This window comes from Lissotriton vulgaris, unplaced genomic scaffold (assembly GCF_964263255.1).
Source record: "Lissotriton vulgaris unplaced genomic scaffold, aLisVul1.2 SCAFFOLD_315, whole genome shotgun sequence".
NCBI classification, from domain to species: Eukaryota; Metazoa; Chordata; class Amphibia; order Caudata; family Salamandridae; genus Lissotriton; species Lissotriton vulgaris.
Genome location: NW_028250410.1, coordinates 948,871 through 975,438, shown reverse-complemented (window position 1 = coordinate 975,438; position 26,568 = coordinate 948,871). Strand labels below are relative to the sequence as shown.

At 42.4% G+C, this 26,568-nt stretch overlaps 1 protein-coding gene across 2 annotated transcripts in view; it reads right to left on the bottom strand.

The window, feature by feature from the left end:
• Window positions 1–17,554: 17,554 nt before the first annotated feature.
• Window positions 17,555–26,568, bottom strand: part of LOC147663269 (stromal interaction molecule 1-like) — a 515,456-nt gene continuing 506,442 nt past the window's right edge. For both annotated transcript variants that reach the window (XM_086950573.1, XM_086950572.1), the window contains one exon: window positions 17,555–19,313. In XM_086950573.1, coding sequence (XP_086806699.1) covers window positions 18,803–19,313 — 511 coding nt within the window. In that variant the 3' untranslated portion in view covers window positions 17,555–18,802. The remainder of the gene's footprint in view (window positions 19,314–26,568) is intronic.

Below are 26,568 nucleotides of genomic sequence, written 5' to 3'. Positions count from 1 at the left end.
TATGAAGAATACTTATTTTTAAAAAACCTGTGTTGTGTCCATCTGTAGTGTTTTCACTGCATTACTGTGTGTTCACTAATGCTTAACACACTGCCTCTGAGAGAAGCCTGTCGGCTTGTGCCAAGCTACCAAGGGGGTGAGCGGGAGTCATCCAGTAGTGTAATCCCCTTTCCCTGACTTAGAAGCAAGGGTCCCTATTTGGTCAAAGGTGTATACCATTGCCAACTGGAGACCCCCAGTTCTAACACTACTCTACACGAACCCCACCGTCAGGGTATACATTGGGTGCCACACACCGGAACCTGTTATGATACAACACAGGACCTGACAGGGAAGTGCTCTGTCCCCTCTATCTTATTCTCCCTAGCGCTCGAACCTCTGGTTCATCGTTTACATGCACAGGGCCGGAATTGGGGGGGACCCGCTGGACGACAGCATGCATTCTATTTTGCTATATGCAGACAATATTCTCTTCTATCTCAAAGACGTACGTCATATAACCCCCTCGCCCCCCATAGCAACTTTGACAGTTTTCTAACGTCTCTGGTCTTGGCATTGACTAATCAAAATTGTCTTTATCCCCTTTAACCCTCTTACTCCCAATCCCATATACATATTATTACACTATACTGGAATGGCAGCCTGCTTCTTTTCGTTACTTAGGTATCCGTAGATACCACACACAGATAAAAATCTTCTGGAGGGCAATCTCACTCTGGCAGTGACGACAATATGAGCACAAACGTCTTTCTTGCAGACTTTGCCACTGTTGGTGGCAGGTCGAATTGCCTTGTTAAAAAACCGGTGGTCCTGCCACGTTTACTTTACTATTTCACTAAACTTCCACTGCTCCTAAGCAGGCCCTTCTTTCATTCCTTAGAGCATCTAATGGGGGATTGTTTTTGGCACAACACACGCTGCAGAATAGATTTTAAAAAACGACTTACCCACGGACTGCGGAGGTCTAAATGTTCCTAACTTTGAACAATATTATCTGGCTTCACAGCTGCACTGGACGTCTCATCAGTTTGCTGGCCATTATCTCAGTGACACTGCGTCGGGTCTTCCCTCCTGGACCATTGAATGTATCCTGGTTCTGTTTCACCCGTTCTCTAAAACTCCACGGGAAACATCATTAACAACGAAGGCAGTACTACGCATAACGTTTACAACGAGGCACTTACACGTAAACGTCTTTCCAACGCGTATGCCTTCAACAATGTCTCTACCACGAACAAAAAAAAAACCGTAGGATTAAAAAGGGGGGTTAGGAGGGGTCTCCCCCCCCATAAAAAAACGATCCCGACGTGCCGAAGGAAACAGCGTCTTAAGAGAGGAAGCGGAATAAACTTCCGCTTCCTCTTTACGACGTAAGAGCGACGTAGTAAAGATGATGAGGGGAAAACGAATTCCGTGGTAACGCATGCGTGGAAAAGGCATGCGTTACAACGGAATTCGTGGTAACGTCATATAACCAAACTCCACCACCCGCTATACCCCTACTACAAGTGGCATATTGATATTACCGTGGAGCCTTATTTCTTACATGATCATCTATATCATATGCCCCTGAGCTGCCCTTGCTTGGCATGCCAAGGGGTCATGATCACACCACCACCTGGGAATTGTCGCAGTGGCACAAGGCAGGGTTACACACCATCAGTGACCTGTTTGCAGATGGACTTCTCCTACTGTTTGACAATCGGACCACTATCTCGGTCCTGGGAGATTCTACAACAGGAACCTGCACAACATTTGCTCATACAATATTTAGACACTTCGATAACAGGAGGCACCTAGCTCATTGGCTTGGCCATTGCTTTACACACTCCCTCACAACATTGTGAGAACCCTGATCTTTGTCGAGCTTGCACAGATATCGACTGGCAAGTTTACCACACTATCCCTCACTGGTGTCTTGCTGCCCCTGCTGCCAGACATCTGCTGCGGACATAATCCATACGCTTTGGTTACGCCCAGCACTGGCGTCCTACAGTAGAAACATCAGGCCACACCTCACACACTGTACACAGACCACACTCCCCTACACCTGGGAGGTATGCATACGTGGGCTGTACCAACAAACCCCCAAAAAAAAGTTGTGATGAGGTTTGCGGACCTGGCCCTCCTCTTAGTAGAGAGGATGATTACCTGCAAATGGAAAGCAGAGACTCCCCCAATGGCCTCTACGTGAACACGTTCGGTACATGCATGGGCTCAAGCAGAGTGTGAAGTTGCACAGGGAGGAGGTAAAAGGTCTTTGTAAATATCTCAACCATCTCTGGGACCCACTGCTTGAAAAGTTCTGTGAGGTACCTCCGGATGCCCACCATTCTCCTTGTCCTCATACACTATTCACACATCTCCCTCTCTCCTCTACCTTCCTTATCCCTGGGCCCCCTTACCGGTGTGTAATCGATCTGCAAATCTGTACAACACCCCCACACCCGAGCCATTTACGCATGCCATATGTTGTTATGGATGAGTGCAACCACTGTTTCCCATATCATTCCCAATACTCAGTCCATTTTTTTAAAACAAATCCTACAACATGAGGATGACTGTTCTTGGAAACACTTATCCCTTACTGTTAACACGATTGTACCCAAGTTGCATGAAATTGTGGCACAGAGACTATTCGTATTCAGGAGGTTGTATTATCTCCCAAGTCACGAGTACTTATTTTGCTCCTCCGATTTGGTTAATTATTTTTGCAATCACATATCCTAGACTTTTATGTGATGTGTTGTTGCTGTAAAATACCAATAAAAAACGATTTACTAATAAAAAATTAAACAAGACGGAGCTAGAAATGAGTGACGCACATCTCTTCCAATGGCAAGCCTCCATTTATGAAGCTAGCCAATGGAAGAGAGAGGCGGGTTCAAGCCCCAGTACTGAAAAACATCAAATCTCGTCAGCGAGACTGTGCAAGCGCAGCCCACGCTAGTCGAGACCTAAAAATAAGGATTTAAACCTGCTTGGATCCAACAACGAAAAACAGGGTCCACCCAGTAGGCTGGAAGGCATCAGGAGAAGAGCCCCATGTAGGTGAGCTAAAACAACTCCAGAGATGAGCAAACTCCAGGTACCTACTCCTGAAAAACTGCACCAATACCCCGGACTAGGACTACACCTCGGGGTTTGGAGGAAGGCACTGAAGAAATCATTAGCTTTAAATTACACTGGTCACGGAGAAGAGGATCATTCCTCTGAGGAACAGACACAGCATGAGCGTTGGCTCCAAGGTAGAAAATTTGGCATAAAGCATCATGCCTTAGCTGATGAGAACCGCATCTAGAAAAGCATGTCCATTGGTGCCGTCAACATTGGTGCAAACCAGTTGATGCCAAAAGTCACATTCAACTCCAGATAAGTCTTGAATCTGAGAAATCGAACGTTGGAGCTGAGAGGGAACAGATTAGACAATGACACCACAATCGATTCAGAAACAAATGTCTACTCCGGGATCCAATGAGGGGGACCAACCTGGAAACTTATTGCAATACATTCCCTGATGTGTTAAATTCAATTCTGCATGTTATCCCTTGTTCTGAACTACAGACATGTGTAGAAATGTCAGACCAGGGTTAAACCGCAAGGTATAGTAACAGATTGACCATCGGGCGAATCTACAGCACTGTAATTCCTCTGTGGTCACAATGATGACCTGTGTGTCTCATGAATGAGTGGCTTACTGTGTGTTCCCGCTTTGCTATATAACTGGTGGAAGAGACTTTATATATATTAGCAACTGGTGCACATATCCATTTATTCCAAATGCAAAGCAAAGACGTACCCTTTAAATCACGGATGAAAAAACAGAGAATCCTACAGGCTTGGTCGAGTGTTAACTTTAGAAAGCAACATATAAACACAAAATCCGTTATATTTGGAGGTGAAAATGGGGTGCCACATAAAAACGTACTAGGTTCATAGATAACATGGGTTGGAAATAAAATCAGAGACCTTTTTAAGAACTTACACGGATATTTTACATGCTTTATTAGATTTGAAATAGACACATTCCCAGGTGATCAATGCACAACAAAGTCTCCAACATTATGAAACTCCAGTACTACAAAAAACATCACACCCTCAAGCCCCATTAAGAAGGCTGTGGAGTCTCCCCCTCCCTGGTCCATGCAGGCAGAGGATGTGCAAGCCGGTAGCATGGGCCAAAGTATGAAAGTCTTTCTGGCTGGACGGCAGCCTCGTTCTGACAACAGGAAAACAAAAGTGTAGCACTTGCAGCTCGTGGAAGGGCACAAGCTAAACCCGTTTTGTAGGACACAAAGCGATGTCTGCATGGGAGAGTATTAAATATTTATGCTGACATACCATGTGGTCAGAAGCCTTCTGCAGATGGGACCCAATTCTCACAATAAGAGGAAAGAAACCGTCAAAAGATAAAGATGTTATTTACATCATGTGTGTATTCTTCCCTGCAGTGATACATAAGAGCAGCTGTGGGAACTCTGTCCTTTCAACATCTACAAACAGTCTTTACACCATCACAAATGTGGGACATAAAGGTCATTGCTTTAAGAAAGACTTAGATTCATTCAGCATAGTGGCTTGAAACACAATCTGCAGCATCTGCTGGTCCGGAGATTGAACAAGCGTTGATGGTCCACGGGGGCCAGATCCACCTCAAACTTTCAAGATAAGCATTTCATACATTTGCATACAATGGATTGCAATAAGCTTAATTGGCATAGTCATGGATTATCCTAAAAATGTGAAATGGAACCGGCCACCTAGACCAGCTTTGGACAACCTCCAGCTAAGATCGGTTTGACATTCTGGTTTACATGATCATCAGTTCAAGTTTGGGGCACACGCAAGTAGACGTACATAGTGGCAGACGTGAAAAGAGGCCGATAGTATTTGGCATCCAAAGGCTGTTGCTTAAATCATGAAGAGAAACTGTGATACTAGAGGATAAGTGAAAGAAGAGGCACTTAATGACTTTTCATGTAAAGTAGCAAAACACATTGGAGAATATAAAGAGTACACAAGAAAACTCCTCTCAGCCCTTTTAAAAACATTTTTTTACAAGTTGTATGTTACTCAAATACAATTCAGGACAGTGCATAGTCATCATACGGGTTCAGACGCCTATGCACTAACTCCAGACCTGTGCAGGCTTCTTCGTAATGCCATCAACAAAATGCTAGGCATGCAGAGGCTACAGCAATGACCGTCTAAATGACAGGTAAGTGGTTCCCACTACCACAGATATTGAACTTTACCTTCAACCAAAGCCCTCACTCTGCTACTTTTCGGCCCTCAAGCAGTGGTTCTCATGTGCATAAAAACCCAACCTGGTGCATTGCAGACACAAACAAAATGCCTTAATTTTGTTGTTTTTAAGTACATTTATGTACTTGAAGATGGGGTGGGGGTGGGAGTGGGGGGTGGAGGCAGCTGTGGAATCAAATACCCAAGAAGGGGACATTTGAGTAGACATATCACGAAGCCCAAAAGCCTCACAGTCAGAAATAGGATCAATTCAGCTCAACACCTGTGTCGAACTATCAATAGGACAAGCAACTAGTACAAAGCATAGTACATTCAAAAGACTATTCTTCCCAGACAATAGCATAGAAAATGCAGCAGTAAAAGTTTAGATCAACATTTCATTTATGTACAGAGTGCACAATTTTCCTTCTAACATGCTGATTGAATTTGAAAAGATACAAAATGTGGCATTGACCATAAGAAGGGCTACTGGAATTATGCGGCAATGAAAGCCCCAATTATGAAACAGTGCTGAATAAATTATGAGTCACAAAAAGTCAAAATATGTAGCGTTCAGCAGAACAGGCAGTATTATTTTGTCATCTGAACACGTATTTATGTAGTTCTAAAAATATCAACTCATTAGCACCTATTTAACCCCGGATCCAGCAATCAGCAACTGGAAGGTGACTAATTAAATGGTTTGCCAGTGCACAACACCACATGCAGCACTTTAAGTAACTTTTGATCTGTTTGAGCCAGAAATATGTTTTGTTGAAATTTGCAAATGATTATGCGGCAAGTGCTGTTAACTCATAAATATGAAGATTTTTTTTTTTAGCAGAATTGGATAATTCCAGTGGCCCTGAACATACATACACCCATGATTTCATTTTTGGTTACATGCGACTGAAATAAATTGCAAAATCAATCTAGAATCTAATCATATTTTATGTGCAAAAAATCAGGTAACAAACTAAACTACACCCTCTGCAAGAATTGTTACAATGTACCAAAGGCATGTTTCAAATCACCCGTCTTGTTTTTGGGTTTCACATACTAAATTGTTGCATGTACCATAAACATGCTACATGATTATGTTACTGGTGATCTCCTACTACTTTTAATCTAAATATTCAGAACACGGACTAAAATATTATGCTTTGGCTAAACACAGTATCTTTGTAGCCCTTGCAACTCGCCCATCAGTCCTTATTCAGTCTGAGAATGTTTGTGACCAGACAGATAACAGGAAAGAGATGAAACCCGACCCCCCCAAACTTCTGGCGATACCAAGAGACATTAATGAAGAAGAATTAAATCTTGATTGGGGCCAAGAGATGGAGCCTTTGTGTGCATCTCCAGTGGTCACACAGAGTCACTGTTGTCTCCAACAGGATAAGAAAACGTATTGCACCATTGTACTGTATTGTCAAATTTGTATACTGCTTCATACCCTTGAGGAGGCTACAAAGGGCTCCAATTTGCATAAACACTGTTCTTTAAACATAGAGTTGACAATGCAGAATGAAGGTACATTCTGGACTTTTTGTAGATAAATAAATACATTTTTGTTCAATTTTCTCAAATGCTTAGGCATGGGCAAGTTTAAAAAAAAAAAAAAATTGGGCCTAAGTGGTCTAAATTAGGTACACAGCACAAAAGGAAATCCTTGCTGTATTTATATCTTCTGGAAATGCTGAGGATAACCCTGGTTGGAGAGGAGGGAAAGACCTGAGGTGTCCTGGTGTAAGTTTGTAAAAGTGGAATATATGCGGTTTTCCCAGATTACTGACACAAGCAACGAGGGACAGAGCTAGATTAAACTCAGCTTTATTAATCAAGGTCAAAAGCCAGAATTTGGAAATAAAAGGCCAGAAAATGCGCAGAAGAGGTAAGCTCAGAATGGAAACCTCCAAGACATGATTACTTCTGGTCAAGGGCTTAAACCATCTAACCACCTCGAAATAATGATTTTCTGGTTTATTTTCAATTTTCATCCCAAATGTCAACCCGAAGAGCCTCACAGCTGCATACATTTTGAAAAGAATGAATCAGAATCAAATGGAAAGGAGATGGAGACAAAGCTTTGGGGATGCTGCATTTAGAGAGACGAGACTGGCCAGGGGGTTCCTGCTAATTATGTCTATGTTTCTAGGACTAAACGAAGGCAGGCTGGAATGGAATAATAATAATACTGGCATTTGTAAAAGCGCTAACAGCTACCTCCAGCAGAGGTGTCCCGGCGCTAAGCAAGACAGAAGAACGAGCCACCCTAACTTCTCACACTTACCTAGTGCATTGGATCTAGGCTAAAGAGCCAAGTTTTCAGTGCTTTCCTGAACAATGGCTCAGAATCTATCTGCCACAAAAAGTTAGGCAAGGCAATCCAAAGCTTAGAAGATGCAACCATGAAGGATCTCCCTCCAATCGCGCCTTCTTAAACCTCGGAATGCATAATAGGTTTAAGGAATTCGATCTCAAGAGCCTATTCTGTTTATAGCTACATAAGCGCCGTTTCAATTAGCTCGGACACTTACCATGTAGGGTGCGGAAACCAATGGTCAGAGCCTTAAATTCAATTCTCCTAGCCACAGTGGAGTAGCTTGATGTGTGGGGAGATATGATGGTGGAAGGGTACTCGCCTAATCATTCTCGCAGTTGCATTTTGGACCATTTGCAGCCTTTTAATCAAATATGCAGGTAAACCTACATATAGGCTGTTCGCATAGTCAAATCTAGCCGTCACCGTGGCATGGATACGCGGCGACAGTCCTCAGGTAATAAATGGATGCATTTTCGTAAGCTTTTCAGTTTACCAAAGCAGGTTGAGGACACCTGCATGATCTGAGCTGAAAGCAAGAGATCAGTCTCCCACATTTAATCCCCAAATTTTTAGCAGACTTTGCCGGGTGGGTGGAGGACCCATGTCCTGTGACCACCATAGTTCCGACGGCAGCGGGAGAGTATATCTAAAGATTAGTACCTCTGTTTTCTCATCATTTAGCTTCAATTTGTTGTTATTCATCCATAAGGAGATATCTGTCAAGCAACCCTTGAAGTTCTTAAAGGCATTGTCCGCTTGATCTTTAAAAGAGAACACCAACTGGGTGTGGTCAGCGTAAGGAATAGCCTTCACACCCCAATTGGCTATAAGCGAGAACAGCGGGGCCAGATAGATATTAAAAAGGAGCGGGCTGAGTGCTGAACCCTGAGGGACTCCACACCAGATCTGCTTGCTTTTGGTTTTGTGAGTTTGCAGAGCGATCTGTTGTGTCCGGTTGGAGAGAAACTAGTTCAGCCAGCTAAAAGCCAGCCCCCTCAAGCCGATCTCCTGGAGTCTGTGCAGCAATATTGCATGGTCTACCGTGTCAAATGCAGCGGACAAGTCTAGGAGCACCAGCATCGCTGATGCTCTCTTGTCCACTGTCTTTGGTATTGATTCTCATACCTCCAAGAGGGCCGTTTCAGTACTAAAGCACGGTCTGAACCCAGATTGGATATCATGCAAGATGCCAGATTCCTCGACAAACTAGGATAGCTGCCTTTGAACCCACTTATCCTTAATTTTTGCGGTGGCTGGGAGGAGAGAGATAGGGCGATAGTTGCTCAAATCGCCAGGCACTCCATTAAGTTTTTTTCTGAGCAGTAGAACAATGGCGTGTTTCCAGGACTCAGGGAAGATACCAGTTGTTAGGGAAGTAGACTCATTCTAATTTGCCAATAAGTCACATGCATAAACTCAGCAGCAGGGAAGCAGGCTCAGCTCTCGCAGCCTCCTACCTCACCATTCCCATGTTCAATGAGTGTCTGCAGGACACACATACTCCTCAGTCACTAACTCAAGAAACAAAAATACGGGGACCTGTAAGCCAAAAATTACATTGATGGCGCAACAACTTCATCAGTAACAATCTTCATCTGTATTACGGAACACAGAGAGAAGCATCATGTCCGCTACAAGCCAGGACCTGGTACTCTAAAACAGCAATAGTAGCAAAGACTGTGTCAGACACCCTCAGTTAACAATTATCGTGGAACCCTTGGAAATCACACTACCAACCAACAGGGTCAGGTGGGACAAAAATAGGCCAGGGCATCAAAGTAAAAGAGGCCTCTATTAGCGAACAAGATAGCTAAAAAAGTGGCGTACATTTGCGAATCATGCCAATTTTTGACTAGTAAAGAGTATGAGTATTTTGCAAGGTAATGGAGACTACAGATATTTGGGTTGGCAGCAGGTGAGTTTTGCAGTAATATCAGGAAAATCAACACTAAAAACCAGACCACCTGGCCATAAAACAGGCCTACAAACTGCTAAAAAACAGACTCACAAACTGCTCTGTCAGCCAAGCCCTTCAGGCACTGCCTGACTGCTCAATAGGCCAGTCCGACCGTTCCCACCTTGCACAGTACTTTTAGCTAAATCCAAGCTTAGAGTTGTCTCTGTGTGTCTAGGCGGGAAAAGGAAAATACAATTATTATTTTTTTTTTCGTACAGAGTTTTATATATCGCGAACTTGACCCCAATCGGGTATCAGAGCGCTTTACATAGCACCAGAGGCATTACAGGAGGACACATTCATTTTTGTTAGGCACTGGGAGTTTAAGTGATTTACCCAGAATCACAGGCTGTTCAGCGTCATTGCTGAGACTTAAACCCAGTTCCCCAGATTCGAGGTCGACCGCTGTAGCAGTTAGGCCAACTCCTCTCCCCGCCGAACAACGCGTTGCCTTTGCAACACGGGCTGAATAACTAATGCTTCTGAACCACTCATTACATTTACAACGGAAGTCGTTACAATGACATGCATTAGGTCAAGCAACGTTGGACTTTAAAGTTCAATGCTTTCCCTACTGTTACATTGACTGGAGTTGGAATAGTAAATTATACTATTCCAAAGTCCAGCACCCGCCTAAGGCAAGTTGTTGTAACAACTTGTATTGTACATGGAATGTGTGGTTCAGACGCATTCATTGTTCGGTCTGGAAAATTAATGTGTGGTTGTGTCATACAACTGTGTCTAGGCACATCTTCAATGGGCTATCTGATTTTAAACCCGGTTATAGACTAAAACATTCTTTCTGCGGAACCAATCCCAAGCAAGTAGCTGTATCTCACCAAGGTCAAATGAGATTAGTTGAACTCGCAGAATAAATGCATTTTATACTAATCAGGTGATGATGTGGTTGGTCTCTTAATACGTGGTGCCCGGCACTCTGTGATACACAATCGAGATATACTCACGACTTGTACTCCACAAGTAGACTCAAATGACAAACATTAGCCTCCAAGGTGAGCAGTGGCATGTAGAAAATGCCAGTTCCAAGTGTTAGTATTTACACTGATTTATTCACAATTTCATGGTACTACCACTTATGTCACATCCATTTTCATCTGTTATTTGTTCTTTTTAAGACTATTGAGTTTGCACAGTTTGATTTGTACGCTTGGTCTATTCTTGAATGAAGTTACCTCATTCATTGTTCTATAACATTAAAACAAGCTAGAAGGCATAGGCTATAGTGAGGTCAGTTATCTGTTGGAAGCCCACCTCCTCAAAGAACCACCAGGTAGCAGATGTTAGATGTAGGACCCTCCTACTAGCCAGCACTACTGCCAGCTGCTTTTCTTTATCTACTGGAGGTGGAGAAGCCCCGCTCTGTGAGAAGTCCCCAGACAGCAGTGCGACAGTCCACATGGAGAACAATGGGGCTTACTTTTCTGCCTGGAGGTGATGACGAAAGTAGTATCAGGAGTGAAACCATACAAACGACCACGTGAACAATCTGAACTCAGAGGACACCATGTTTTAAGGTCACCAAGCTAGGCCAGAGCGAATGTAATATAGCTTTACAGCCGATGGCAGAGAGCTATACCAGTTGTTAAAGGCCCTGAACCGGAGTTCTAGGTCTGAGCCACAGGCAAGGGCATAGAACGAGAGTGAGGGCCTTTAATAATAGGCATAGCCCGAGGCATAAGGGCTATGGGTTATTAGAACATTCCACCTACTAAGGTTAGAAGGTTCTAAATTAAAAAGGGAGAAATGTGAAGACAAACATTGGCATGTTGGAGCTCTGGCCATATACCAGTCATTATAAGCCCGGAGCTACTCCATCGTTTCCAATGGAGTTCCCATCATTCCAATGCTCTAATATACACTGGTCTCCTTGGGAATGTCGAATGTAAGGTAAAGTGTTTTCGAAGGCACTGGTACTGGTTTTTTGAGGGTGCATGGTTTAGCACATTTGGTGAGCCCAAGAGGCCCCTGATAGTCTTGTCAGTTTGTCACGGCTACCTTGAGTATGTTAAACATTTTGCATTCAGGCTTGTTTTCAGAGTGCATTGGCCCCTTAAATATGGTAGGCTTTCTTTCAGTCTATCCCAAGCTTGTTTACATTGCAGATTGTTCTCCTTGCCCATTCTGCACTCTTTCTTTGGAGGGGACAGGACCTCTTCATTTGCTTTATTGCGGTTTTGATATGTAGGTGCCCTAAACATTGTGTCCTTGCTCTTTCATGCTGAATATTAACACACTCCCATGGAGTGTGTAAACTGGACAAAATGAATACTTATTTTTAAGAGAAGCCACTATTCCAGGGGGTACTAGAACTGGCATACTACTTTTTGCAAAATTCCCCCCCCTAAAATAATATCCAACTGGTTGGTCAACTGTTGTGAAAAATCAAGGGAAAGTAATTTTCCAGATTTTGCATAGTTCCTAAAAGCTACAGGGAGTCAACAAACAGAGGGATGATGCAGACTTACACCAACATTTCCCAGTCACACGGGACAGAGACTAGCACTATAAACATTTCAGCTGCACAAATGCCTCTCGTGCAAAAGCAGGGGCAAACTACTTTTCCGTAGGGGATTCACCCCTGTGGGCTCTGGGATGCAGGATGCGGTTTGCCTTCTATGGATTCTTTACCGCCCTCCATACTACAGACACAGCAGTCCATGGACCTTCTGACCCTGCAGCCCTGGACTCTTCTTCTGAGGCATGGTTTCTCTTTACAAAAACACAAACATGGTTCACAAACAGTTGGCTTAAAAGCCTCAATGTGCCATTTAACATGGCTGAAAGATAAAGAAGTGAATGAAAGGTGTAAGTAAATCACCAAGGTGTCATCTGCCCTTGATCGACTGAGCCAAGACAGCCTCCTGCTTACCACCCGGGAGCTCAGCGAGGGATCTGGTCACAGTCACATCTCTTAAAATCGCTTATAATTCATCTGTATATGTTCCAGACTTAACGCCGGTTATATAAATGGAATGGTGCTGCTTGTATGTCACCGATACAGCATTTACGCAATGTATCTATTGCCTCCTTGTTCTCTGAGCTGCTCTTGTGACAGTTTTTCAGAAAACAAGGAGATGAGCTTTAGTTGATAGCAACTCCTGCATAAACCACTTCTGAGGCGGTAAATTACTTCTTAAGCTAAAATCTCTCCAGGTGCTGCTGGTCACATGTCCTGAGTCAACGCGTCTTATGTGCATCAACTCACTACTCTACTCGGGTCTGGTCCGGTATTTGAAAAGATATCACCAGAGATTCAATTGCTTAATTAGTCCGCTATATCTGATCAAACACAGAGACCATTATTTTGCTCCCCATCGGATTAGTCCTCATAGATCAACTGGCAGGATATAAAGCCAAATCAGTCCAAGGCTTGAAGATGGTCTGAATATCTGATGGAGCAAATATATCTATAGTAAAAAGCTGATCAAGGGTGGGACCCTTTTCATAAGTGGGAGTTTTGATCAACTCCCCAAGTCAGGGTTCAGTAAAGATGAGATCTGCTCTTTATCCTCCCGATTTTCAAGAAATTAAAGTCCCCCGCAGGAGACAAAGTGCTCTCATGGCCCATCACACAATTCAACTCCTCCAGAAAATCTTCGTCAAAGAGCGAATTGTGAGTGTGAGGTCTATGAACACATGCAACAATTCACATGGATTTAGGGGTCATAAAAACTTTGCCCACTGGCGTCTCAAACGCCTTAAAAGTCTGCAACTGTGAGGCAGTGGTCGATGCCCCTACATTATTAATAATAAGGGCAACATCAGCCCTTCTGTTTCACAATTCTAGAAATTTTTTTAGAAGTGAAGAATTCATCTCAACCAGGAAGGAGTCCTTAAAGCTTGTCTGAGATTGCAAATATGTCTAGGCAGTGATCTAGTTCAGATCTAACATGTATATAAGCAACTCTGCATGCCCCCTCCTCCAAGGGCTAGGGGTACGCTCACCTGCTTCCCTAGATATTAGTGGACTATAAAGAGTGGTTTAGCCCATACCCCATTATCTATACTTCCAAGACGTGTGACATAACCCTGGGGGTTCACTGGTAACCAAAAACCCCCCAGTTCAGAGAGGTAAATTCCAAAGTGCAGTTAATCAAGAAATGTGATCCATCCAGGTTTAATGGTACGTGGAAGTGGTGGCAACTGGTGTTGAAGACACATATCCAAAGTGGGTGAGATGGCAGGGTCATTTTTGGGTTCAAACTTGCACGATGAGCCGTCAAGGATTGCGTCAAATGCCATGAACGAACCAAGTACTCCATGTATTACTGACTTATTCAATGAACCATTAGATAGCATTTACGAATTCAGAAGGTAACAAAAAATATGTAGTTGAAAAAATAATGCATCTCAGCTGTCAAATGGCAGCACTCTTACTTTGAAATGACAAAAGAATGGCAACTCGACAACTACAAAAACGTATCCACACAACAGCAAAATTTAGTTAAGCCTAAAATCACCCCTTCATCCGCATTCTCAACAGAATGGATGCATGTGACCATGGCCTCTCCAATTAGGAAGCTACGGCACATGCTCATGGCTTCAGAATAGTTTTACAACTTTACAAGTGGGAGATACGATTGAACCCTTTCTCAAATCTAAAAAAACTCACATATGGGTAAACAACTGTAAAATAAAAAATAAAAATGTAATTTTGGTATACTCCCATTGCAAATAACGGGGTGTAGAATTGTATATATCCTTGTAATCAGTTTGGGCAAAACAATATCATGCCAGCTGGGGCACTGCTTTATATGCTTCTCAGATGGAAGATCGGGTTGCATAGTTTTTAAAAATATATTTACGCTCATCTAAGTACTGACCAGATAAACTTGCTGTTGAATTAGATTGATATTAGGCGTCAGCAACAATTGAGAGTATCACTGAAAATTAGAGTGAAAATATACCTTAAGCTTTAGCAAATGTAATCTGATGATGAGGAAATACCAGAAAAGCCACTTAATTGTAAATAAGTTTTCCATATTGGGTACCTCCATTAAAATATTAAAAATTAGGAATTTCTTTCCAACAGATTTTTTTCTTATAAATGCTTCAGGCAAAAATTGCTGTATTTGCCAACCATAACTATTTTCTCACGATTGGTCACGCATTACCTCTCCACTATCAATGTATGGAAACCGTCCAAATGGAAAAGTCTTAAAACTTTTCGAAGCCAATATATTTATATTTGGAAAAATCAACAGACATCTACTCCCTCTGGGCTTTGTTAAGGCTAAAAAGCATGTGAACGCCAAGTAAACATAAAAGACAACATATAGTAGCAAGATCATAACAAGACATAATGCGATAAAAGTTATATAGGGCTGCCCACTTGTATAATCAGAAATATGTACAACAATAGGACATATTTCTAAGCGTCCCATTAAGAGAAAAGACTTGTAGAAGAACAGTATGGTAGACAGTATAGTATGCAATGAAAATGCAATAATTCAACAGTTTACTCTTGAGTTTGGAATCTGAAAATACTAAGAGTTCCAAACATATATTTATGGTTAGGGTGTATCCAAGTTTTAAAAGAATTTTCAATATCTATTTTATAAACATGTTGCTCTATAAAGTAATATGTCTTTTGTCTTTAGTGTCCCTATAAATATACAGCGTGCCATCATGCTAGATGGTGTCTGTTGAACGACTGGATAAACACATTTAAATAGTCAAAGGGTTGTAATTCCCAGTGCGCCTACTAGCAAATGGAAGACTTATTGGTGCTAAAAATATGAATGAGTTGACTTCGGACAAGTCATGAAGTTTACTCCATAGCGCTTATGTAAAAGATGCATTAAGAGTCTACAATAAAAGGTCTGGGTGTCACTATGTTCTCCTAAGGTTAAACAGGTGACGTGACGTACGCTAGAAAAAATTGAAAGTCCACAGGTTTGCCCTACATATTAACATATATGTTCTATTGTCTTGTTGCTATACGTAGTTAGTGAGCATTAACGTTCTGCTCATTGCATTGATATCGATAACAAAGCCCCGACAGGCAGCACTCATTTGCTAGTCGGTATCTAAATATATGTGGGGTTTTTAAAAGCATTAAGAGGACAGGAAGACACTACAATGTAAAATAACTGGACTGGACTAAGGCAGGAATGATGCTCACGACACCCAAAGTAGACAACAGCGACAAACAGTCCTCCATTTGTTTTGCCAGTTAGGAGTAAATGTTTTAATTCCTACCCCAGAATTCATCTTCTTACCTTTACCTGAGAGACAGGCAGGCTTCTTGGAAGTGTAATCAAGATTATCATTCATATTCAGGGTGGCCAGAAAGTCAGAAGAATAGGGGATAAGAGAAGTGAAAAAGCAAATGCCCATGATAAATGGGTTCTGCAGCTAGAGCTGGTTGGCAGAGCATTTAACTTAATATAGCTCCAGAACACGTCCATTTGTTTTTGATAGATTCCAAGAGCAACTAAATAAATAACACCTCAACCATTGAAAGGAAAAAGTAAACACAGCACTGGATAGCCTTAAAGTACATCTACCAAATGGAATTTATTTTCAATTAACACTTCACCCCAAAAATCCCACAAAGACTAGGCAAATAGAAATAGCTGGAAAAGCCCAGCCACTTGCTTAATGGCCGACACGATCAGCATGGAGGGGGCTAAAGTGCAGAGACATGAGATTTGAACTGTCTTCTTGAGATTTGTGCAAGGGAAACAGAATATGCGAAGATGGCCCTGTACGGTCTACTCGTCTAAGGTACACAGAGTAAAACATCCACAAGAACCTGGTCCCTTCAATCTCTATCACCAAAGAGACCCAAAGTCCCTGAAATCCAGACCACCGCTGAAAAGTAGAGAAGGAAAGGCTGTGATGAAGGTGGTCCACACTTTCACCTTTGTGAGAAACAACTGTCCACCGACAAAAGACTTGCTGTGAATAAGTTTCCTTGGGGCAAATGTAAACATGTTCCACTTGTTACATCTCAGAGTTTAATATTTGTTAATGTCAGATGACGGGTGCCTTCACTATATCCCTAGGAGGTGGCATAGTCATTATGTGTCAAAGCGCTTAAGACTAATCAGAGGAATTTCTTTAAACGCTGCCAAATATTATATATCATACAGTACTACATGGAAAATTACAAAACTAAAGCAGTTTCAGGCAAAAGAAAAGGATAGATTCTCAGCAAAAAAAAAAATGTCTGAGCAAGCTTAAAGATGAAAGCATAGAATGCAAGGAGGCACTTTAAAATAAATTTGGCATGGAATTGGGAAATTAGCAATTTTACGATGTTGCTGGAAACTGACACACAGCTACAAAATAGGGCAGTCTAGAGACTGATCATTGCAGCCATTCTGATCCTGCTCTAAACTACCTAACCGAAGAACACTGGTGGGTCAAAAAACTGATATGTTATGTGAAATGACACTCATAAGGAGCTATTTTTATGTTGTCCTCTTGCGATATCGATAATGAGCCTGGCCCAAAAATTGTTTTTGCATTGATAGTCAGAGTGAAGCCATCACAAATAGTCTGAAGTACTAAAGATTGGTGTTATTTCAAACATTATTTTAAAAGGAAATTGCTTTCAAGTGCAAAACCGCAACTATTTCTTCCAAGCAGCAAATGTTCTCAAAATAACATATGGTATCCACCAGTTAGTTCCTTAGGGTGAGGCTGTATCAGAAATCCAACCCTTGGGTAACCAACGTGCATAACACACGTATCAGCAGTTTTATCAAGAGGAAAAATATTGCACTTCCATAAAGTGATTGGGATCCTTCCTCAGAAGGTACCTCTTTGCCGTAGGACATGAACAACAATTTAAAACAACAACGAACCCAGATACCCTCTGAAGATTACACAACTGATATTTTTGGTAAATATACTTCAGATTATGATATCTGTAAAAATCTTCTTTTTTTTTTTTAAAGCAAGGCACCAACCCTACACACAATATCTTAGGTCCACTTTGAAGAATATTTGGGTTTCTGCTTTTTTTAAGCAGGATATGGTAGTTTCGTAATAAAGATTTAAGTTATACTTCGGTTTATTTTCTTAGCATACACCTTGAAGTATTGATCAGCTGTGGCAGAGAAAGGCTGTGTATTAATATTGATGTTCCATCCATCAAAGCATTCTATCAACAACCACCTGCTGGATAAACAGCGGTGCACATCGGATGAATGAATGCATGCTTGGATGAATGCGACATGTTATTGATAGACATATCACTCACTGCTGATCAGACATTTGTGTTGTGTGTGATGGGATTACTCGGTTTGTCTAAAAGTCCATTAGGGCACAGCACAGATGTACAATTAACATATTAAAATGTGTACAAAATATGCAAAAATTGCAAGTCAAATCCCTCCTTCCCAATGAAGAGCTCACATGTGCACCACTGCTCAGAGTTGGGTCTATTTGTTACAAAATAACCAAGGGGATTCTCTGCTATTCAAAAGCGGGTATTATTTCCCTTTGGGAAGGCTTGGGATTCTGGGCTTCAATTCAAGTTTGGCTCTCACATTCAAAATATAAATTTGCAACATCTTCAGTTTTAGAAAACACACTCATCTTGCATAAAAGACTCCTTTTTGCAACATTATTGGTGAAATGAAAACAAATATGGTCGGAAAAACACAGATCAGACGCCAGACTGGTCCTGTAAGCATTCCACACCAGGTAGACATATGCAAAACTCGCTTCATCCTGAGTTTCGGCCAATCTGTCTATAAAACCATGGACTCCACGTCTCTGGTCCACACGAGTCGGTCGCTCAGGATGGTAATCGTAGAGCCTGTTTCTGGTAACTCAGCATTCATATATATTGTCTATTGTGTGTCATGCATGCTAATCAGAAGCAGTAAATACAGAAATAAACTATATCCTTTGTCACAATTACTCAACCCCCCACCAAAAAAAATAAACACCTGTGCCATGGCGGTCATGAGGAGCAGCATTTTTAGAAGCCATGCATAGCGAAGCGAGAAGACTCGATAGGTGCAGGGCTGGGGGATTTCAAGAGGCTTTATCAACTGGCAGTCCCAGAATAAATAGACAAGAAAATAGTTCCTCTCCATGTGAGTGGCGTGTCGTGACCAGAGTTCAGAGGCTTTCTGGGTAGGAAGGACAGAAGCAGTTGCTTCTAAGTTCTCCTCCTCTCTCACACTTAACTCAATCATATGGTATGGTTAGCAGAGAAGGTGCTCATCCGGGCCTTTCTAGTACAGCTCTTTGCAAAACACTTTTCGCTGCATTCTCCCCAGTCGATTGCTTGGCTACTTTTTAGGCTTCTTGAAAATCTTTAGGGGAAACTTCTTCTTGCCAGGTACTGAGTCGGTCTCTTCTCCCGTAGACCCACTGTCATCCTCTCCAGGACTTTTCTTGCCAGCTAGTTGAGGGATGCGAGTGCTTTTTGTGTTGTTGTGCTTGGATTCTGTGGAAGGGGATGGTGTTTCAGGCTCGGTGGAGCTTGGGCTGTGAGATCTAGACGAGTCGGACTGTCCCACCCCTCCTAGGCTGATCTCCCCATAGCTGGACGATTTCTCCATCGCCTGCAGTGGTGCCACTTTCATCTCTAGCGGGGGGCTTTCAGGCGTCGATGGCAAGGCGCAGAGGCTAGCTATGTCATAGTGCCTGTTGCCACCATTGGGTGTGTGCCCGCCAGTAGAGGGGTACCCTTCCAGGCACCTGGATAACATGGCAGACTTGGAGGTCGGGAGTTTGGTGGCACGGTGGTGATCGCTCAAGTAGGGGAGGGAGGATTCAGAGTCTGAACGTGACAGATCCCTGCAGGTAGGGAGGAAAAAAAATCATTTAGTGAGAAACATCACATGCAAAAAGGAAGATAGGTATATTAAAAGTGAGCGTTCTTCCTATTAAAACAGTTAGCTATGTTTATATAAATCTGATGCACACAAGCTAGTATCACACCACCACAATTAATGGGACTGTTTTGTAGACGACAGTGGAGTCTCGACGCAAGCCTTCGCAGACTCTAGTAGTACCGTATACACAATGACCACTGCAAGCACTCTACTTATCAATTAGTTAACACGTAGGAACAAGAAACTGCCCTACAAGTCAACAGCTTATGAACTCAAATATTTAATAAACTATATATTCACTCCAGAAATGCAACTGAACACCATTTTTCTGAGAATTTATAGCCTGTAAAGTTAATTGAGGAAAAGATCTGTTTTCTGTGTTTTATTTCGCTTAGGGATTATTTCAATAGGCATGAACACAGCACTCACTAAGGACATTTCTTTAGACTGGTTCAATTCCACTGCTCAGTAAAGCCCAAAAGCTATAATATAACTCACGTCGCAGAGTTAAAAAAAAAAAGTTCAGAATCTAATTGCATTTTTAATTATACATACCCTTCCATACACCACAGTACATCTTGAACATACACTTATAGGTAGTATGCAGGCATAATGGCGCGGACTTCAGTTCTGAAGAAAGCAGAGACCCTAATGGGGGCTTTCGAAGTTGCTTCAAGATGTTAATTTTAAGTACACGATACAGCACAAATTCTTATCCCCATTGTCCAATATGGTTTTTAACCTTCCCATAGGCAGGCTAGAATAAATAATTACTGTCTACCAGTAAGTCATTTTAACCATACAGGACCCTATAATTCTTGCAATTCAAAGACTAAAGGCCGGCACACTAGTGAAGGGTTTAGACATAGGTCAAAACATTCAGCCGAGGGATCAGCTATCCCAAACGTCTCCTGAAAAGAACTCCCACTGAAAAGTCCACCCGGGATAAGAGATGTCTGATCGATGGCGAGGAGTGGACCCAACGGTGAAGCTTGCTACTAAGGTGAGTGAGGGGCCAGAGTCCTTAAATTGGGGGGAATCTCGTCTCGACTATTAGTACGACCTCATTCATACAGTTGCAATAACTAGCTTTCAGGAAGAATCAACTTTTCCCCTTTAAAGAGAACGCTTACGGTATGTTATGTTAAAATCATTTATTAGGCGCACATACACCAAACGGTTTCATGGCGTTAGAGTCACGGCGAGGCAGAGGCAGGGAGGCAGCTTAGTCGTCACATGCCTGAGAGAACAGCCAGGTCTTAAGCTGTTTTCTGAACTGTGCAAGACAGGTCAAATACCTCATCTCCACAGGAAGGGAGTTCCAAAATTATGGAAACCACTGTGCTTCTTACGTTTAAAGGAGGGGTTGCCAACAGGTTCAGGTGGGAAGACCTAAGGTCTCGAGAAGGAGTGTAGCCTTGAAGTCAATAGAAATAAAAGCTAGACTATTGCCATAAAGAGCTTTAAAGATGGTGCATCCCAACTTAAAGGCACAGCGCTTGACCACTGGGAGCCAGTGGAGGCTTTTCATAAGTGGCCTAATGTATTGCCACTTTGGTTGATGAAAAATCAACCTAGCAGCTTTTTTCTGAACCAATTGAAGGTGTCTCAGTTGGTACGCAGGGATTCCAACATACAATGAGTTTGCATAGTCCATTCGGGAGATTACGAAGACTAAAGTGACAGGGATCAAAGCTTCCCTACTCAAGAATCTGCTAATCTTCTTTATTCTCCGCAGTTGGAAGAAGCCGGCAAAGACAACTGAACTGATCTGGGCTTTCATGGACAAATCATTGCCGATTACTATACACAGTCTTTTGGTGGAAGCAGCCGGCACAGGGGGATTGCCCAGTAGGGAGGGCCAAAAGGTGGAGGGCCATGGATTAGCTGACCCACCCATAAGAATTAGCTCAGTTTTGTCAGGATTCAGCTTTAGTTGGTTATTATTCATCCAGTCGCTTATAAAAGTCATAGTGGCTTCAAAATTGGACACTGATGTTACTGATATGTAAATGTTGGCTACCAGTTAAAGGTAGTCGGCATAGTTAAAGATTCCAACCTTTCTTTCTCTCAGGGAACAGCTTAGAGGAAGAAGATACAGGTTAAAAAGAAGCGGAGAGAGAGAGGAGCCCTGGGGAACCCTACAGGTAATTTTCCTATTGTTGAATGAAAAGTTGGCAAGACGCACCGCTTGAAACCGGTTGCTAAGAAAGGAGGAGAGCCACTTCAACGCCAGACCCTGGATTCCGGCATTGCTGACACGGTCAACAAGATGTCATGAGCGAATGTGTCAAATGCTGCTGACAGGTCCAGGAGAACCAGGGCCTGGGTGATGCCCTTATCAGCCCCCCTCTAAGTACGTCCAGGACAGTAAGAATGACAGACTCCATGTAATGTGTGGGTCTAAAACCAACCTGATGAGAGTCCAGAACCTGGGAGTGTTCAACAAATGAGCTGAGGCAGTTTGCTACATGAGCCTCTAGAGTTTTACCCAGGTAATGGGGCGATAATTACGGAGGACTGAAAGGTCAGCACCCGGTTTCTTCAGGCTTGGAATAATTTCTGCCCTTTTAAATGAATCCGGGACGATGCCGAGCTTAAGCGACTTGTTGAGGAATGAGATGGGAGGGTCCAGGCAAGTGGTGAAGTCTTCTCGAAGTATGTGAGGGGGACAGCAATCAGTAGGAGAACCGGAGCTAACCTTTTTTAGTAGATCTAGAAAGATCTCCTCAGAGATCGGAGGAATTTGATAGAGTCTATGTGGATTCGTACCAATTTTAGAATCCTGTATAGGAGAAGCAAGGGGAAGGATACTAGCCTTAATGGCGACAATTTTGTCAATGAAATATGAATTGAAGGAATCGCATGAGGACTGTGACGGAGAAGGTTTCATCATTACTATTTGGTTTAGAGAGCTCGTCAACTATGGAGAAGATCTCTTTAGACTTATTTAATGTGTTAATGATTTTTTGGGAGAAGCAGTTCTCCTTAGTTTGAAGAATCACATTTTTATATTCTTTCAACAAGGTTGAGTAAGGGACTTTATGTGGGAGACAATGGCGTCGCCATCGGCGTTCTGCTTGTCTTACTGCGTTTCTTAGTTTTTAGCTTGTCAGAGAACTACAGTTAAGCATCGTGGGGTCTCATGATCATTGTTTTCTTGAGCGGAGCGACGCAGTCGCTGGCCGATTCAAGCCATGTCTTAATACTCTGAGACTGGAATCCCTCCAGGGTAGATGGGGACGTGCTAGTTAAAAGTGAACAGAAGTGGCGGATGTCCGCGCGTCTCCAATTTCTAGTCATTTGATTATCCATTAGTTGGGATTTCGAAAAAGGAGCAAAGGAGAGAGTGAATCTAATCAGATGGTGTTCCGACCAGACACAAGGAGCTATCAGGGGAGTGGAAATCTTCAAGCTTGATGTCCAAACTTTATCTAAGGTGTGATTCAATCACGTGCTGGGCACAGTTCATCCCAGAAAGTAGATTAACCAATTCCCTTTTTATATGTACAATACTTTTTATATGCTATTGTCTTACTCTACACCCATTGCCTCGTTCAGTCACAAACCCAACATCACAGCACAACTCCAGCTCTCCATCGTGCCAGCTATGGATTCCACAACCTGGCAACTCTCCGCCTAGACTCAATATCAGTCTCAAAGAAGAATACATTCAAAACAACCCTCAAGCATCAGTCACAAGATGCAGAGAATGCATCCTTCCATCTCCTCAGGTTCGGAGGGATAATGTTTGAGGTACCTGCTGTAAACATCACCGCCCCTTCTCCCCGTTTCAAAGGCTGGATTTATTTTACTCAGGTTCAAATAGTAGAAGTCCCTTGCAAAGCAATGGTGTTTGGGATCTTCTGTAAATAAACACAAACTTAACTGGATCACCAGGGCAATGGGTGTAGGCATGGTGCCAATATATGGGAGACAATAGGTCCTAAAAAAATCCTCATTAAATCAAGTGTTCTTTCTCAAATATTATTGGTAAGGAACTCTCAGGACCTAAACAGATTTCAGATCACACAACTCCAACCCAGCCACAAATGAGAGTCTGAAGGATGTAGGTTGGTAAAAAAAAACATGCTAGTTTGGACTATGGTAATTGTTAAACCAAGAAATGGAACAATAGCCAATGCAAAAACATAGAATGGAAGCTGGCGGAAGTAGCTGCAAAATGATGCAGTCTAAGAGAAATGAGGAAGGGAAAAGAAGGGGAATGGGCCAGGAAGGTGCAAAATGCCTGGAAGAAAAGACAGAGAAGGTGAATAATGCGGTTTGACACGTCTCTCAACTGGCTCAGGAAGACACAGAGAAGTGAAGAGAGGAATGGGAAGAGGCAATGGGGCAGCAATCACGTGGGAGGAAGGGATCTATGAGACTGGTGGACAAAGAGAATGACGATGGGAAGCAGGAGGAGACCCCCACCACTTTGGTATTTAAAGTATGAAATGAGTTCAGTACCAAAGAAAACATTACTCACCTTCTCTAATATTTATGGTTGATTCAATGGGCCAGATGTACAAAGCATTTTTCCAGTTGCAAACAGCCAGATGTCAAGAATCGGGCCATTTGCGATCGGAAAAATGATTTTTCAATGGTACTAAATGCAAATTGTGATCCGGTAACTTGTTCCTGAATCGCCATTTGCATTTGCGACTCGGTATTTGGAAGGGACGTGCTTTGGGCGTCCTTTCCTATGGTATGTATTACTGTTCTGTGACTGATTTCCATTTGCAAAACAGCAATACTTTACCACCAGTTTAAAAGTGGTGGTAACCCATTTGTAAATGGGAAGGAGTCCCATTTGGATCCCACGGACCACTGCTTACTCTTAAATGATGCATAATAGACAGAGTGGCAGTAGAGAAAATGAAAGTTGCACCACCTTACTATACATGGAAGTCCTAATAAATCTCTCAAATGTAGTTGCCCACCTCTTTGGTCCACTACCACAAGACCATAAACAATGAATCAAAAAACAAGCACATAGAGAGGCAACAAAGCAAATATTTTTCAAAATGCTTCAACACACTAAAGAAATAAGTGTCCTTCATTGATGTCAAGAAAACAATCTCTTTAATACATCCATGAGATGTTCTTGATGTAAGATGATCAAATTCAACAGCCACAGAACAGCCAGCGTGTTTCGCCCGAATAGGCCTTCCTCAGGGCATATAGTTGAGTCTACCAGTGTAACAGTGATCTCTATTGTATCAGGTCGATATGATATAAGCTTCTCGTAAAAGGATGTATTAAACAGATTGTTGTCTTGACATCAATGAAGGACACTCATTTCTTTAGTGTGTTGAAGCTTTTTGAAAAATATTTTCTTTGTTGCCTCTCTATGTGCTTGTTTTTTTACCCTTAAAAGATGAAACTTCAAAGTTTTATATTTTTTCTTTTTAAAGGCACCCAGTTTTAGTTCAAAGAAAATAGGCTGCATTCAAAAATAAAAAAAGATTGCTGTATTAAAAAGCAATCAAAGACATGGTGGTCTGCTGACCCAAGTAGGCCACTGCCGCTGTGATAGCTACAATTCCTAATGGGTTGAAAATTGAGACTTACCTCATAACATTTCATGAGGTAGGTGGATTTGCTACCTACTAGAAATCGCTATTTAAAAATGAAAGAACTTCATGCTTTAGGAATATTGATTTCCTAATTGCGATTCGGAGAGATTCGCAATTAGAAAATCAGGATTCCTAATATTTGTACATCTGGCCTTATATCTTTTACCAGATTCCTCAACTTAAGAATATTTGTCAGGTACCAGACTGGATCTGGAAATCCCTTCCCTAGCAAGAGCTATTCACCACCAGGCGGCACTACACAGCTTCAGCCACAGCTCCTCCCAACTAGAAGCGGCATGAGGACATAAAAGGCGTCAACTGGCTGTTTCTGTCTCCCAATGAAGAACACAGACGCAATGAGAACGCTTTAACTATAGCAAGAATCACAGCAGATGATTCATGTTCATACATTTGTACTAATAATGGCACCAACTAATTAGGGAAAAGGCAGTGGGGAATCTGCGGAAGATTCAGTATCCACCAGAAACATCATTGCCAAAGATAAACTTTTTCCTAATGAATACTTCTTTCGGCAGATTTGTCACCTTATCTATGAGCCCTATGCAATGCCCTTTGGGGGATGGGACGGAGTAGTCCTGATTATCAAAGGAGGTCGTGCAACACAACTCTAACCTAAGTATCCGTTACTATGTATCCGAGCTGTGAGACAGTAATGTTTGTCAACAGTAAGCAAAGAAGCCCCAGAGGCTGCTAGGCAAGTTACCAGCTATCAGCTTGCCCCATGTTCGAGCGGTAACAGCCGGCATACGCTACGTAGAGGGGGCATAAATGCTATCTAGGGCAGTCTTTCTCAGCCAAAACGTAACCGATATTTATGCGAAGCATAACCCAATGTGAGTTCATACATTTGGTTGCCGCTTTGCCCTTTGTAGCTTCAGTCAAGTACACAAAGAGATGATCAACTACTCCATTCTGCCCTTTGTGGTTAATGTAGTAAGATTCCGAATACCTGGGGTCCAGTCTACATATGACTTCTTCCTTGGTGGAATGAGGAGGAGGAAAGAAAGATGAGAGCACAACGGACTGACCCATGTGGAACGCAGACACAACCTATATTAAGCAGGAAGAGAAGGAGCAAAATACCAGTCTAACAGGGTAGAATACTATGCACAGTGGTTGGATCAAAAAAGCCCGTCAGTGAACTACCCGCAACTTCAGCACATTAATGTACAGCATTTGCTCGAATGAAGACCAAAGACCTCCCTCTATCAGGTCACCTACGGAGTGCCTAAGCCCAAACAGGAAACATCCATAACTAGGATAGCCTGTGACTATGGAAGACTGAAGCAACACTTATTGTGAGGTCGAAGGGGCACGTCCACCAACAGAGGTTTTCTGAATTGAACCACGATACCCTTCTGATGCTGGAGCCACTGCCATCTTAAGCCCCACAGTCATGCCCCTTATCTGTCGTCTAGCAACAACATGGTACACAATGCCTTCAGGCAGGGCAGGAACCGTACTTGGAGACCAGATTCAGAAAAACAGGAATTATATCCAGAACATGAACAATCCTCTGAGGAGGTAAACCCTTTATACAGCTCATGGGGTCAAGATGGTTACCAAATTAGAAGATGGAGAACATTCATACTACAAGTGTCCAATACTGCTTTTACC